Raw genomic sequence first — 15,597 nt, 5'->3', positions numbered from 1 at the left:
CCACTTTTATATTTTTTAGTAACGGCTAGATTTTGTTAATATTTCCAGTTTAACCCTCATAGAGAACCTGCACTGCTATTTTTGACTTTTTTATGACCCAGTGAAGCCCTCTACCTCTGCTCTTCATCTGACTTACTTCGACTTGTGTTTTGTTTCATTCACACGTTTGAGATGTATGTTTTTGAGGAGGTAAAAACATTATAGAAAGGCATAAGCTCACAAAAATCATTTTTGACACTGGACAAAAAATATTCATGATTTTTTTTTTTTGCCACATGAAATTATTACAAGCACTTTACATTTCACACCTATTTACACATAGTTATTTTAAAATACATGCAGATTTATTCTTACAAGCATTCATTACTAAATTAATCTAATGCAAGTTTTGTCAGAGTTTGTCATTTACAGTCATAATTGGAGCTATTGGTTCATTTAGTTCTGCATATTTGAGTCTATCAGTTACATCATACACATTTATAGCCGATATTTAAGCTTAAAATTTACAACTAAATATCTGAAAAATGGCTTCTGCGTACCTTCTGAGTGATAGAGGTGCCTTTGCTGTTCTGTGGTGAGAGACAGGAGACAGTAGTGTGACAGGGACGAGCAAAACAGTGAGTGAAGGGTTCAAATCACATAGAAAAGATTCACAGCACACACACAGGATCGAACACAGTAAAGGGCTTCAGTTAAAAACTCACTAAAATCAAATTAATATCTGATTTCTAGCTCTTTAAAATGACAAAGGACATGCAATTTGATGTGAATAATCAGAAGGACCATGATCAGAAAGAAATCAGATCATTTTCTCGATTATTTTAATAAACTAAGCTAAAAAAATTTAATAATCTGATTTGAGTGTGCTAAAAACCACAGCCCAGTACACATGAACAACCTCACTGATACTGGCACCTGGAAGAAATCTGTGTATGCCAAGTTAGTACAGGAGATTTCCTGACTCTGACCCAACAATTTTAAGAAACTCTTCAGTGATTCAGGAAAGATTTCTGGGCATCTGGACCACCCTCCCAACATCGGAACAAAATAGATGTCCTTATCTTCATAACACATTCAGTTCACTTTATTATTATTAATGTGAAATCTGCATTTTCATTCTTTTAAATTAATAGGGAACACAAAAACTGATTTACAAATATATTTTACTCAAAGCAGTTTAAAAAGTTAAAGTAATGATATTTCTAGTGTTGTCACAAAGCTAAAATTTCAAACTCAATTTTGACAGGCTTGATATTTTACACAATATAATAGTACTTTCTTTATGATACCATGTGGTCTTGTGCAAATTAGTTCCTAGTTTCAGTACAACAAGTATTGAGGATCTAATTTCAATATTTTGGACAGCCCTAGACATCTCTACAGCTCTTTACTCTCAGTACCCGAGGTGCCAGTATCAGAGGAGGTGAGTATCAGAGATGGGAAGTACCTCTGTTGTGCTGCAGCAGGACGATGGTGGGGTTGACGGCACTGGTGCAGGGGTACCCAGAATACCCCGAATGACCAGAGTGACCTGAGCTGTGATAGTCTGAGAGAGGGGCCTGGTTTTCCTTCACACTGTCTGGAGAACTGACCTTTGGGTGGAAACGAAAAGGGAAAAGGGACATTTATAACAAAGCACTTCAACAATTGTAGACATTCCTGCTTATGTGCGAGGTTATGTAAAGTGTATTAAATTATAAAATTACTCTTTACTTCTCAAAAATGAGATGCAAATAGCTTTCAAACTATTGAACCATATTGTACTATAATCACATGTGTTTTTGTATTTCATTAAAAGGAATCCTCTATGGGTATGCTCAACTACTACTAGAATCTGTTACTCAAGTTTTATTTTATCACAATCTGACCAGTAAGAGATGTATAAGATGTATATATACAGATTTAAATGAACTTTTCAGACACCCAAGAGCACTACAATTTTGTGCATTATTCTTTAATTTAATAATTTCTTAGCAACAAAACAACAAACAAACAAAAGCAAAACAAAACGAAGATATTTCCTATGTAAATCTTACTTTTTATAATTCATATGGCATCAATGAAATAGTTTGCAGGACAACCAAGGTTCATGTGGTCATCCTATTGCAGACTATTGGGTTTTGTTCTAAATACTTTCACATACAGAGATGATTTGGGCGCTTAAACAAGTTTCTCACACATAAAATTAGTCACAATCTAGAAAGCATTAGCCAGTAGTTTTTCAGTCATTTACTCTTATCTTTTCTTTTGAATATTAAAACCTAAACAGGATCATGAACGCTCTTATTGATCACAGCCTCCTGACAGTTTGTTGGTTAAATCCATATTGCATTTTTTCTTGAGTTTTCCGACAACCCTAAAACTTTTTTTGTCTGTCTTTGCAAATATGTGCATTGCGTCACCATGGTAACCTGCTGAATAAGATACATGTAGAACACACCCAGATGATGCAGTCCGCGAAGTATCAATTAAAATGCACTCGTGAAAAGGGATTTGAGGCAATAATACTCTAACATAGAACGCATAAGTGAACAAAGTAGAGCAGTACTTGAATTTTAGTTATTATTTTATTAATTATTCAAAAATATAGATATGTGCATAAAATTATAAACAAATAATGTATTCATCATATAAACATTTGCTTGTTGATAGAAAACAGGCTAGATTTGCAACTCTAAACTGATATTCATGCATTTAACCACATGGAATAAATAATAGGAGTTTATAGACCAGTACTGTATTATTAACAAAGTAGCTTATAATAATTAATTAATAATAATCTGCACTAAACCTACTTATTTGTCTTAGCTATAATAGTAATTACATACAAAATAACCTGATATCCTCGTTGCAGACACAAGTGTAAGCCCACGTACCTGGCACTGCTGTAGGCTGGTGACTGTCTGTAAATCTGCTGAGCTGTTGTTGACGCCTCCTTCAGCCAATCCCGTTTTAGCCTCATCTCCATTAATCTGCCCTGTCCAGGCCCCTGCAAGAGTCCAAAACAAGTGCTCACTTTGGCATCCAAAATAAAGATAGCGACACTGCAGCCTGCACTAATAGAGAGATAAACGAATGACAACAAACCAGCTAATAGTCACGCAGCTGATGCTTTGCTTGGTGGTTTTCATGCTTGTTATCTACGAGGAAATAGGCACCGATTCCCCCTCACAATATTTGAACTTTGTGGGGAAAACAAAGAGACTATTGAGTCAGTTCTAAGAGCGGTTTGTTCCGATGGCATTTCTGTCGCACAATTAAAACCCATTGGCAATGCGCTGGAGGCAACAAGTAGCACCACAGTGAAGCTATGAGGCCTCCCTCCCTGCTCGGAAATCCAGTGTGGGACGTACCAACAAAAGATGGCTTTGACACGGGCTTGAAAATATGAGCAATCACATTTTGTCGCCATATGATTGAAAACACGTTATATAAGAGTGTGATGGGACATAAGTCAGACGAGCAGCAGAGGAATGTGTCTGAGTAAAGTCCAAGCAAAGGCCGCGATACAACTGATAAATATTTATACCCCCAGAGCAGATTCGACAGCTCAGTGTCTGTTTCCCACTCAGCTGTATACATATGACTGACAGTTCAGAGTGTTTGCAGAGTTATGGCTTCTTGAGAGGAATTATGTAAATATATACGGTTTTCTGCATGGTGTTTTTTGCAGTATTGATGGTTTTCAGATTGTAGATTGTGATGATGTCTTACTCCCAGACAACAGCCAGGTTGACAACATTGCACTTTGCCATAAAATCACCAAAATATAAGTGCAAAAATGTTAGACCTGATCATTTTTATTACTGACTAAACCTGAGAGCTCACTGTTTTACAATAAAAAATCTGCAGCTTAACATTATTCATTATTAATTTCCATTTTTGTATTCAATAATATTGGCCTATAGATGCCTGATGATGATGTCTGCAATGAAACAATAAACTGTCAAATTAAAAGAGCAATATGCAACTTTTTGGATGGGAATATGTGTATGCGTCCTGCTTGTCTCCATGTTAATGTTGTTGCTTTGCCTGGATGTTCCACAGTATGGTATAAAAACATAACATATCAAAACATATCAAAACATATCCATTGTCATACAGACAAGCAGGTGACTCCACTAGCCCCAGTTACAGGCCAGATCTGTGGAGAGGTGAGCCCACTCGCAGCAATAAAGCGTGTTTTTCAATAAATAAATAATAAATAAATGCCATTATGCTGGAAACATAATTTTACTAGGCTGTATTTACTAGGTGTGTAACGATATCTAAGTGTCATGATACAATATCATCACGGTATGAACCTCACAGTACGATATTTATTGCAATATTGTGGAAAAATTCACAATATGGTGGAGAAGCTCACGATTAAGGATGTAACAATATCCAAATCTCTTGGCACGATATTTATTGTGATATTTTGTGGAGCTAACAAAACTGTTAATATGCTACTTTTTCCTTTTAAAATGTCTTGACAAGACTTGATAAAAAAAAAAAAAAAGTCTTAAAAGTGCTTAGAATTGTTATTTCTTCATGCAGTCTACACTGAAATGGTGCATAGGATCATGGTCTATGTAGTTCTCTCAGTCTTGTTTTAGTTATTGCTGCACCATAACTCTTAATTTAAAGTAAAGAGACTTGTAATTCAATATATTGTGATGGTCCACAATATTATTGTGTAAGAACTCTGACAATACGATATCACGATATTTCGGTTACATCCCTAGTATTTACATATGTACCTGTAGTTTCTCCCTCACCTGTGTCTGTGAGTTTGTTGGCCTGGTCACTGGCCTCATCATCAATGTGCACCAGTGTGGCCCTCAGAGTCACCACACCCTTCCCCTTACACACTCGGCTCGGGTCCAGCTCTGAAACAATCAAACGAAACAATGTGAAAGGAAGTAAGATTTTATTTTTTCACATAAATTTGTGGCTTTTTTGTGCTAGTGCCAAAAACTTCATACATTTGAATAGCTATTATTGATGGTTTATTCACTTTGGCCACATTTAGAGAAATTGTGACTAAATAAATATTGCTGTTGGAGTGATTCATGAATCAAATGCTTTTACACACATTTAAGTCTTTGCAGATGACAGATTACAGCATTTTTGATTTAATATACTTAAACTAATGGGTGTGTAAAACATGATGTTCCTTGTAAGACCCGGATCATCCTTACATGGTATTCACTATAATTGACAGCCTATTGCTAATACATGAAGTCTAGCTGCACCCTTTTGTGTGTGTGTGTATATGGGACGTGTGGAGGTGGAGTTTGGGATGTCCCGTGGCTCCCCTCGTCAAACATTGATGAGGCTTAGACTTAAGTCACCTGAGGGAGGGAGCAGGTCAGGAGAGCCCTTCATCCTGGACAGAGGAGTGATCTTCACCTCACACACTGACCTCGGACCAGGGGCTTGAGGAGAGAGGAGAAAAGAGGGAGAAAGAGATGGAAAGAGGGGAAGAGAGAGGAGAGAAGAGGAGGAGGGTGAGAAATGGTTTAGTCATTGTATAAAAGGGCACCACAAATCATAAATGCCATCCACTAATGTTGGCAATTGTAGCAAATATCGACTGAATACCAACAAAGAATTGTGACATTTATGAGAAATCACAAATTTACAGTCTACTGAAGTTTGACTACCTAGTTTCAAAATTGCAGTACAGTTCAGAAATGCTGAAATATTGAAATGATTGTTAGTTGTCTTTCAATTCCTGAAGAAACCAGAGTACTCAAGTATCTTCATTTGATGGTTAGAATAAATATAATCGGACTTTGTAAATATATGAAGGCAAAACAGCAAGATTAAAGTTAAGTTTTACACACAGAGTCACTGAAGCAAAGACAGGAGGCAGAGGCGAAGATGGTTCTCTTTGTGAGTGATGAGGATGGACAGAGTTAGGAGCTGGAGGCCTGAAGGAACAATGATGGATGTTGTGAAAGAATAAATGGAATTAAAAAGAATGAGACTATGCAAATGAAATGTTTACAAAGAAAAATGGAAAATATATAGGTTTCCTGGACTTACTTGGAGCTCTCTTTGGTCTGGCGCTGCCCTCTACTGGAGAGCTCTGTGAAAAGACCAAATAAAGGATTAAAAGAGGGACCTTTCTGCAGGCCTTTCATATATAGTATGTAGTATGTACACTACCGGTCAAAAGTTTTAGAACACCCTCATTTTTCCAGTTATTTATTGCAATTCAAGTCCAATGAATAGCTTGAAATGGTACAAAGGTAAGTACTGAACAGCCAGAGGTTAAAAAAAGATAAGAGACAACAAAACACAAGTCCAAGCTCTGCCAAAACTACATCAGGAAAAAAGAACAAGATGGTAAACTTGAACACATGGAGTGTCCAGCACAGTCTCCAGACTTAAACTCCATAGAGCTGGTTTGGGATGAACGAGACAGAAGAGTGAAAGCCAAGAAACCTACAAGTGCGACACATTTATGGGAACTTCTGCAACAAACTTAGGAAGAACTTTCTGAAGAATATTTAATTTATATTGTAAAAAGAACGAGCGATGAGTGTGTTCAGCTGTTATATCTGCGAAAGGTGGACACTTTCATCAATCAAAAGTTTAGAATACGTTTTGGTCAACAATAAACAGTAAAAAATGGGAAAAAGAGTGGTGTTCTAAAACTCTTGACCGGTAGTGAAGTATGATATGAAGTAAACATATTTTAGCAATAACAATTGTCATGTCGATTTATTCACAATTACAAAACCTTCAACATAACGTGTTTATGTTTACATTTGTGTTGCTTCAAAATATCAAACCAGAAAGCAGCTCCTCAATTTGGGTTGCCAGATCCTAAAATTAAAAAGCCAAAATAGCCTTCTAATGATGTGTTCTCAGTATATGAGAATTAATATCACCCCTCGAACACTCATCTGCCAAATGCACAAACAATATTTAAGGTCATAACTTCTGCAAAAAGCTGTTTAGCCACAGACAATTCAATAGAGCTGACAGTAATAAAGCCCCACTCCACTTACAGTAGCTATAGTGAAACTGTGGACTTGTGATTGAGTTACAATGAAACCTGATCCAGAGGTGATCAGGTTCAGTCTGTGGGACATACTTACACTTAGATACAACCTGCAGTGTCCAGAGGCATTTTCTGAATAGTGCTAAATGGATTTGACACTTTGGTGATGCAGAAGTTTGTCCAATATAAATCAAATGAGGTCAAATATTAGTTGGTTCCCATGACACCACTGGACAAGCAGCTGTGTGGATGAGATACAAGGGGAAATAGCTGACTGAAGGAGCAGGCAATACAGCAAAACCATATAATTAATGTATACATATTGATTTAAATGAACTTTTCAGACACCGAGGATCACTACCATTTTGTGCACTATTCTTTCATTCATAATTTCTTTACAAAAAACACCTACGAAGAAGAAAACAAAGATATGTCCTACGTAAATCTTACTTTTTATAATTCACATGGCATCAATGAAATAGTCTGTGTTTTGTACTAAATACTTTCACATATTAATATACATTGACAAAAAATTAGGGGTATAACAATATCCAAGTCTCACGATACAATATCGTGGAAAAGCTCACGATATGGTGGGGAGGCTCATGATTAGGGATGTAACAATATCCAAATCTCTCAGTAAAATATTTTCACAATATACATCTCATGGTACGATATTTATTGCGATATTTCATGGAGGCAAACAAAACTGTGAATATGCAACTTTTTCCTTCCTGTTATTTTTTCATGTAGTTTGTACTGAAATAGAACAAAGGATCATGGTCTATGTAGTTCCCTCTGTCTTTTTTTTTAGCAATTGTTGCACCTTAACTCTTAATTTAAGCAAAGAGACTTGTAATTCAATATATTGTGATTAGGGGTGTGCAAAAACATTTGAAATATTGATATATCATATTGTTTTATGTGATGATACAGCACTGATCTCAGGGGCTGCTGTATCAATATTACAGCGCCACAGTTTTGTTGCTTGTTCAGAAGAAAATAACTCGTTTATGCAACATACCTGACATTTTCACTGTTTTGATGAAATGATGATTGAATGATAAAATGGATGCGTGTCACATTAAAATCGCACAAGAAGTGGTTTAACAAAGATTTTTAGTATCTCAGCCATGATTTAGCCATTATTTTTTATTGAACTGTATCGAATGGATTTGAAATATATCGTACTGAATCGTATCGAATCGTAAGCTCACTGTATCGAGATATGTATTGTATCGTAGTCTGTGTATCGAGGTATGTATCGTATCGGCAACTTCTGAATGATACCAAGCCCTAATTGTGATGGTCCACGATATTATTGTGAGAACTTTGATGACACAATATCACGATATTTTATATATTGTTACAAATATAAAAAAAATAAATAAAGATTTTCCTTGAGCTATAACATGATTTTGATTTTATTATGATGATGATTCATGTAAACCTACTATTTATATTGCCTTAAAGTGGTAAGTAAAGTCATCTGCTTTCATACTTCATAGCAATAGGTCACTCACTTGCTATGTCTATCTGTCACTCACACAGTCTTGTTAATTCTGATCACTGGGAGGTCTCTTTGTCTGAGCACCATGAGACGATTTTACAAGAAGAGCAAAGATGACATAAGATGAAGATTCTCTATAAAGTTTGTCCTGCTTTGACCTCGTCTGTTCCGGGGTGGTCTGTGTGGGACAAACACATGTTCATGAGAGCAGCATCAGAGGAGCAGACCCCAGCGCCCCCCTCTGTGCTCCGGGCTCTGTCACAGATTTAGAGAGGCTTCCTTTACAACAGCAGAGCAACTATGGCACAATTGAGTCACGATCACCACAAGATCTAAATGAGGCTCTGTCTGAATCTAGGATATGGAACAAGCATGAATATTCAGTGATACCATTTTACGGGATGAGCTTTTGTTAGATCATGGTTAATGGGAAGTACCTCAATAACAAACCAAAAATATGTATTCATCTTCTGGTGTGGTTCTTCTTATTTGTTATTTATACTTTCCTCAAATGAAGGAAATATAGTATGGTATTTGATCAAGTAATTTAGGCTTCAAACTCCAAAAACCTCAATAAAACTCAACAAAAATGTGTGATAAACAAATGGTGAAACAAGCTGAAGCGGTTTTAATACTTTATAGATCCAATTGGAAACAAAAATAAGCAAAGTAAGTAACATTTTTCTACATTGAATATATCAGATATCAGGTAAAGATGTGATGAACCCAACAAGAAAATTACTTACAAAATTATTAATTATGAAAGTACACTTATAGGTGGAAATATTCACTTTTTAATATATATATATATGAGCGCCCGTATTACATTATCTGATTTATGTTATAATGTTGTTTCCTCATGACAAAAACAAACAAAATGACATGACAAAAACACAACTCCACAATGCAAAAAACAAAATCTAGTCAAGTTAAAATGGCTTGAATTAAGAAGGTTTTATCATGATTTGAGTGGAATAAAATTTGTGTACTTAAAATACAAATTGCCACACTTAAAATAAGAAAAACAACAATTTTTGCACTTAAAATGAGGGGAAAAAATCTAATGTTGCTTGAATATAAAAAAAAAAAAACAACACTTATTCAGTTGGTAGATAATTTTAGTTGCAAAGTTGAATCTACTCAAATAAGGTAAAACATTCTTAATTTGAATCATTTTAACTTACCTAGATATTGTTTTTTTTCCAGTGCAGGTGTGTTATTGAAAAGGTAACAACATTATAAGAGACAATTTTGTGTAATATAAGACTTTTAAGGGGGTTTGCATACAAAATACCCCAGTGAAGGACACAAGACTTTTGGCTTTGGGGATTGTCTGCTGCTGCCTATAATAAAATGAACATGCTGAATTCCTAAAACATTCTGTAAACACATATCATATTGTAAACACTTGTGGAATGCTATTGTGCAAGTGTGTCCAATACCATTTTGTCTTACAGTACATGTTTTTTTTCTTCAACAGAGTATAATTTTTCATATTGAAGTAAGATTAAAAGGAAAAAGTAGCCTAGCGTTTGGTGTTTATGGTTATTTACAGTATTTGGAAAATGCACTGACCTTTCAAAGTATACAGAGTACTTCCACACACTTTCCCCAAAGCAATTATTTAGAGTTTCCAGTTTACAGGAGTCATGGGAAATGTAATCTTTCACCAAATCCATTTATAATCTGTCTTGATTATGATCATGGTTTGTATTAAAAGTTTTGTGCTCAATGTGTTGGAGCTGTTTGTTTATGTTTTGTCAGTAAATGACCTAAAACCTGGAACACTGGAGCTCACACATGACCCTCAGCCCCCCACATAACTATACCCACCCCTCTTCACAAGTTACCACGATACCAAACTTGTATCGACAGAATGGACTCGATACAGACTTTAAATCAATACTGATAAGGGAATTGTAGTCAGCTCTGTCCTTGCTGTCTAGACCAACATTATCATAGGTATAATACTCCCTACAATGGAAGCTTGAACTGGACTAGACCGGAATGGACAACACTATAACAATGTCTTTGGTGATCCTAATGATGGTCTTTAAACTTCTCCTGCATACAACTACAGCCTCACTGCCAATCAAAAGTTTGGACACACTTTTTCATTTACTTTTCTTCTTTATTTCCATGACTATTTACATTGTAAATTCATTGCAGATTCTCACTGACGGCACCAAAACTATGCATTTAAAAACAGCCTCCCTTTGCTGTGAACTCTGGTTTGCATTTCTTGACCCTAACAAGGCAAGAAAAAACATGGAGAGAAAGCCAAAGGTTTGTTAGCTTGATTCATCAGCCGATTTCACTTCATGGAAACAGCATTAGGATTTGTTCGCTCAACAGTAAGCGGGTACCTTTTTATTTAACCAATCACTGCTATTTGGTCGAGACGTATGTAATGTGCCAGAACGCTCAGTGGTGTCCAAGAAATTGCCGATTTCGCAGCTCTTTGCTGATTGGCTGGCGCATGGTCTACAACTTCTTGCAAACCGTCTAGTGTATTCTGATTCCTGACCTAGTCTCTGGAGAGAAATGAAATTGAGTGGAGGCACTAGGTGGCGCCGGCCTGGCTAAGTGTTTGTAACGCTGTGGGCAAAGCAAAGGGTGGATACTTTGACGATTTGAATATAAGAAGCAGATGAGTGAGAAAAAGATGTGTCCAAACTTTTGACTGTACTTTATTGTATTCTACAATAAATACCACAATAATAAATACACTTGTTGTTGTTGTTGTTGTTGTTGTGTAGTACCACTAAAATGTAACACAACAAAACAAAAGTTTCTGTTAACATTTGCCTCTGATAAAGATAAAGCTCAAGATTATCCTAAAACTTATGTGATGACTTTCTGAGTATTGATACTTGTACAAATGAGTTTTGATAGCTGTTTAAGTTTTGATAAGCATCTGATTTTTCATCCTTTTCACAACCCTATTCACCCATGCTCTCCTTCCTCACCCATGGCCCCCCTCCTCTCAACATGAGCAGAGTCCGGGGCCTAAAATGGATGTAGGAAAATGGGACAACGGCCAAATGTCCCCCCGGGGAGCAGAAGGAGCAGAAAGGGCTTTTAAAACTCGCTCCTCACATCCCCGAGCATCAGAAAGTTCACAGATTTATTCACCATCAGCCTGTAGTCAAATCAATGCACTTCCTGCCCCCCCTCCTCCCTCCTCGTCCCCATGCCTCATTCTGTCAAAGCTTTCAAGCAAAGCCAAAGAGACAACTTCTTCCATGTCCTCAAGTGAACTTTACAAACGTTACATAACAATCCTCAATTTATCTTAAATCTGTCCTTTTGGTGTTGTCCCCTCGCTGTCACAAATGTCTCTAATTTAAAAGGGCCGTACCTGTTTTTTTCATGTAATTAAGTGAAATTGAGGAGGACCGCTGTGCACTGTCTGCATTAAATTATAAAGCATTTTATCATTCTCAAACCAGGATTTGTTAGCATGCTAGTTGTTGGAGCCATATTACGTCTCTGTAACTCCTGCTGCTGTGAGCCGCTATTTGTAATGTATGTAATTACCTGCCCTCTAAAACAAGAGGAAAAAAGGTGCACACAGGTGTTGTAGTGTGGAAGTAAACAGTATTTTGACTAGGGGTGTGCAAAAATATCGAAATATCAATATATCATATCGTTTAATGTGATGATACAGTATCGATATTGTGGGCTGCCGATATATCACCAAGAGTATTTTTTTGGTGTATTTTACTTAATTATTTTGTTGCAGCGCTGCAGTTTTGTTGCTTGCTCATTTATGCGACACATTTAACATTTTCACTGTTTTGATGAGTAAAATGTGTGTGTTCAGAAGAAGTGGTTTAACCATGATTTAGCCATTATTTTTTATTGAACTGTATCGAAAAGATTTGAAATATATCGTATCAAACCGAAAGTGCACTGTATCAAGAAATTTATCGTATTGTGGTCTATGTATCGAGGTATGCATTGTATCGGCAAATTCTCACTGATACCCAGCCCTAATTTTGACTGTCGTCTATGGAGTGCTGAATCTGTATTTTGTATGGCCAGTAAACAATCGAGGAACACAGTATTTTGACTCTCTTTTATGGAAGACACGCGTTCAAGACACCACACATGCTGCAGCCAGAGCGGACCTTTCAAAGGGCAAGTTTGGCCGCTACACTAGTTGTTGTTGGCAGAGGCGCAACGGTAAAAATCTGAGTTGTGAAAAATGTGTATTAATAGTGAATAATTAGGATGCTATGAAGCTTTAAAAAGTGAATAATTTTAGACTGCGGCAGACTTTAAAATGAACAAGTTTTGCTTATATTTTTAACCCAATGCCCTTAACATAATGTAAGCCAGATGCCCTTTCTTGCACATCAACATTTTTTGGTTTGTATGGGTTTAAATGTGGTCCAGTAAAAGTTATGCCTATAATTAGAGATGTAAAAAATAACCAAAATATTGTGATATCGTATCGTCAAAGTTCTCACAATAATATCACCATCCCAATATATCGAATTACAAGTATCTTTGATTAAATTAAGAGTTATGGTGCAGCAATAGCAAAAAAAAAAGACAGGGGGAACTACATAGACCATGATCCTTTGCTCCATTTCAGTGTAGACTACAAGAAGGAATAACAGTTCTAAAGACTTTTAAGTCATAGTTCTTTGGATTAAGTCTTGTCAAGGTGTTTTAAGAGGAAAAAGTAGCATATTCACAATTTAGTTAGCCCCCGCAAAATATTACAATAAATATCGTACTGAGAGATTTGGATATTGTTACATCCCTAATCGTGAGCCTCCCCACCATATCGTGAGCTTTTCTACGATATTGCAATAAATATCGCACCGTGACAATATCGTATCGTGAGACTTGGATATCGTTACACCTTTAGCTATAATATATATTTTTAAAATGTTAGACAAAAAAATTATTGATTTAAGGTTACACATTTTTTATTTCATTTCAATAAAACATTCAAACACTATCAAAGTTATGTATAAAATATAAGTTAAGTTATGTATACATATATGTCATCTCTTCCAAACATGTATATATTTTTCACGAAGTACACACTTATTTCTATAAAGTGAAGATTCCGGTTCATGCCATTAACATCCATAAGATCCGTAAGAGCACGAATCACCACCAATGAAGGACACTGCAGCAAAGACGGGAAGATTCTGTGAGAAACATGAAAGTCCCTCCTGACTGCTACGTTTGAGATCAGCACAAAAATACATCCACAGTTTCAGAAGGAGTGCCAGGATTAAAGGAGCATGCTTTTCTTTGGGCTTTTGTGCCAGATGCCCTTCCAGATGCGATTCATTTTGCTTAAGATTCCGATAAATTTCTACTATAACAATTAGGAAGACAGAAAAGTATAATACAAAAACTGAATGTGGCTTTGATGCTGATCATGACCATTGACTGTACCAACTGTTTTGGTTCAATACACGTTCAGTTTCGAGCCAAGATGATGATTTAGTATTTAACATTTTGCTCCTTTAATACTTAGATGTACTATGTAACTTTTCTGCTTGTCTCCATGGTGATGTTATTGCTTTGCCTGATGCTTTCCACAGTGTGACATTTAACCTGTCAATCTCCATTAAGGCTGTGTAATTAATTGAATTTTGATCGCTATTTCAATTTGTGTCAAAAGATTTCTAAACTCATATAATTGAGATGAAACAATAAAGCTTAACAATGTTTATTTTGGGATTTTTTTTTTTATATTTATTTATTTTTTTAAATGTAGAGATTGTAGAACAGCTGGATAAATAGTTTATTTTAGATACATTTATGTTTTTCAATGCCTTATTTCATGTTCAAAGTATATTTTTTGTTCATTTTATGTTTTATACGTCGCAAAACTGCTCTAAGGTACACAGTTTTAGCCTGTATTTATTTTCAATTTCAAAGTTTTGTGTAAATTATCAGTAACAGTGTTTTTATTAAGAGAGAAATGCTGAAAAAATCGTTTGAATAGTCGTGATTTCAATATTGACCAAAATAATCGTGATTTTTTCCATAATCAAGTGGCCCTAATCTCCATCGAGTCAAGCAGGTGACATAACCAGGCCAAGGTATGGATCAGATCTGTGGAGAGGCGACTTCGCTCACTGTAAGAATGCATGTTTTTGTTACACCTATAAATGAACAATGCAAAACAGGTAAGTATATTGAATACTATGGAATATTACAACACCTGCAAGGCGATAAGATAAATGGTGAAAGGTGAGATAGTGCATCTTCAATCTAATCTTTGGTCATTTTAGATTTGGTTAGGTGTCCCTAGCTGACGGATTGGCTTGTTGAGCAATTTTAAAGTATCTAGAGAAAAACAAAGACACATACAAACAGGAAGGCCCCAAAGCAATTTACCCCAAAAAACAAAATGACAAAATACATTTAAGATTGAAGCCATCACAGTATTGACTTGATATTATCCACACTACATTAAGCAGCTCCATTATCTATGTTATAATGTTGTTTCCTCATCAAAAACAAACTTGAAATTGTGTTTTGTTGGCATATGCTGTATGTTTAACACACAAACTCTGCATATGTAAGTTGAGTTTTTATGTTAAATGGAAAAAGTGGTGGTATAGGAAGAGCTCTAATGTGTTTTTCACTAGAATCATTTGGACAATTTCAGCCCTGGAATTGCTAATATATACTGAATTAAAGTTAAAAGGTAGCTGTAAACTTGAAAACTTCCACTTCATGGCATCACAAAGTAGAACAGAGAGAGCATTTTGAGCTTACATAGACAAATAGTACTAGCCAGGCTGGCGCCACCTGGTGACTCCGCTCAACTTCATTTCTCTCTAGCGACTAGGTCAGGAATCAGAATACACTAGACAGTTGCAAAAACCCGGAAGTGCAAGTCCGGGCACCAGCCAATCAGTGAAGAACCATACATTCTGTGTTGGCAACAATTCCCAAGATTGAAGATTTAAAACCAGAACAAAGAGAATGTTTGTTGAATTTTATCAAGGGGAAAGACGTTATTGTCCTTCTTCCTATGGGATTTGGGAAAAGCTTAATATACCAGTTAGCCCTGTTAGTAGAACCTAACATACGTCACAACCAAATA

The 15,597-nt window shown here is 36.0% G+C and overlaps 1 protein-coding gene across 1 annotated transcript in view; it reads right to left on the bottom strand.

Moving 5' to 3' along the window:
- LOC110162295 (sorbin and SH3 domain-containing protein 1) overlaps positions 1–15,597 on the bottom strand; it is a 125,880-nt gene that overhangs the window by 79,489 nt on the left and 30,794 nt on the right. The window contains 6 exon segments of the mRNA XM_055162595.1: positions 540–569; positions 1,448–1,568; positions 2,877–2,989; positions 4,761–4,871; positions 5,337–5,420; positions 6,034–6,076. Of these exon segments, the coding sequence (XP_055018570.1) occupies positions 540–569; positions 1,448–1,568; positions 2,877–2,989; positions 4,761–4,871; positions 5,337–5,370 (409 nt within the window). The 5' untranslated portion in view covers positions 5,371–5,420; positions 6,034–6,076.

The sequence above is a fragment of the Boleophthalmus pectinirostris genome, unplaced genomic scaffold (genome assembly GCF_026225935.1).
Source record: "Boleophthalmus pectinirostris isolate CB_2022bp ecotype Guang Dong unplaced genomic scaffold, ASM2622593v1 HiC_scaffold_5, whole genome shotgun sequence".
Lineage (NCBI taxonomy): Eukaryota > Metazoa > Chordata > Actinopteri > Gobiiformes > Gobiidae > Boleophthalmus > Boleophthalmus pectinirostris.
The sequence above is the reverse complement of the archived record's forward strand: the minus strand, read 5'-3'. Positions and strand labels throughout refer to the sequence as shown.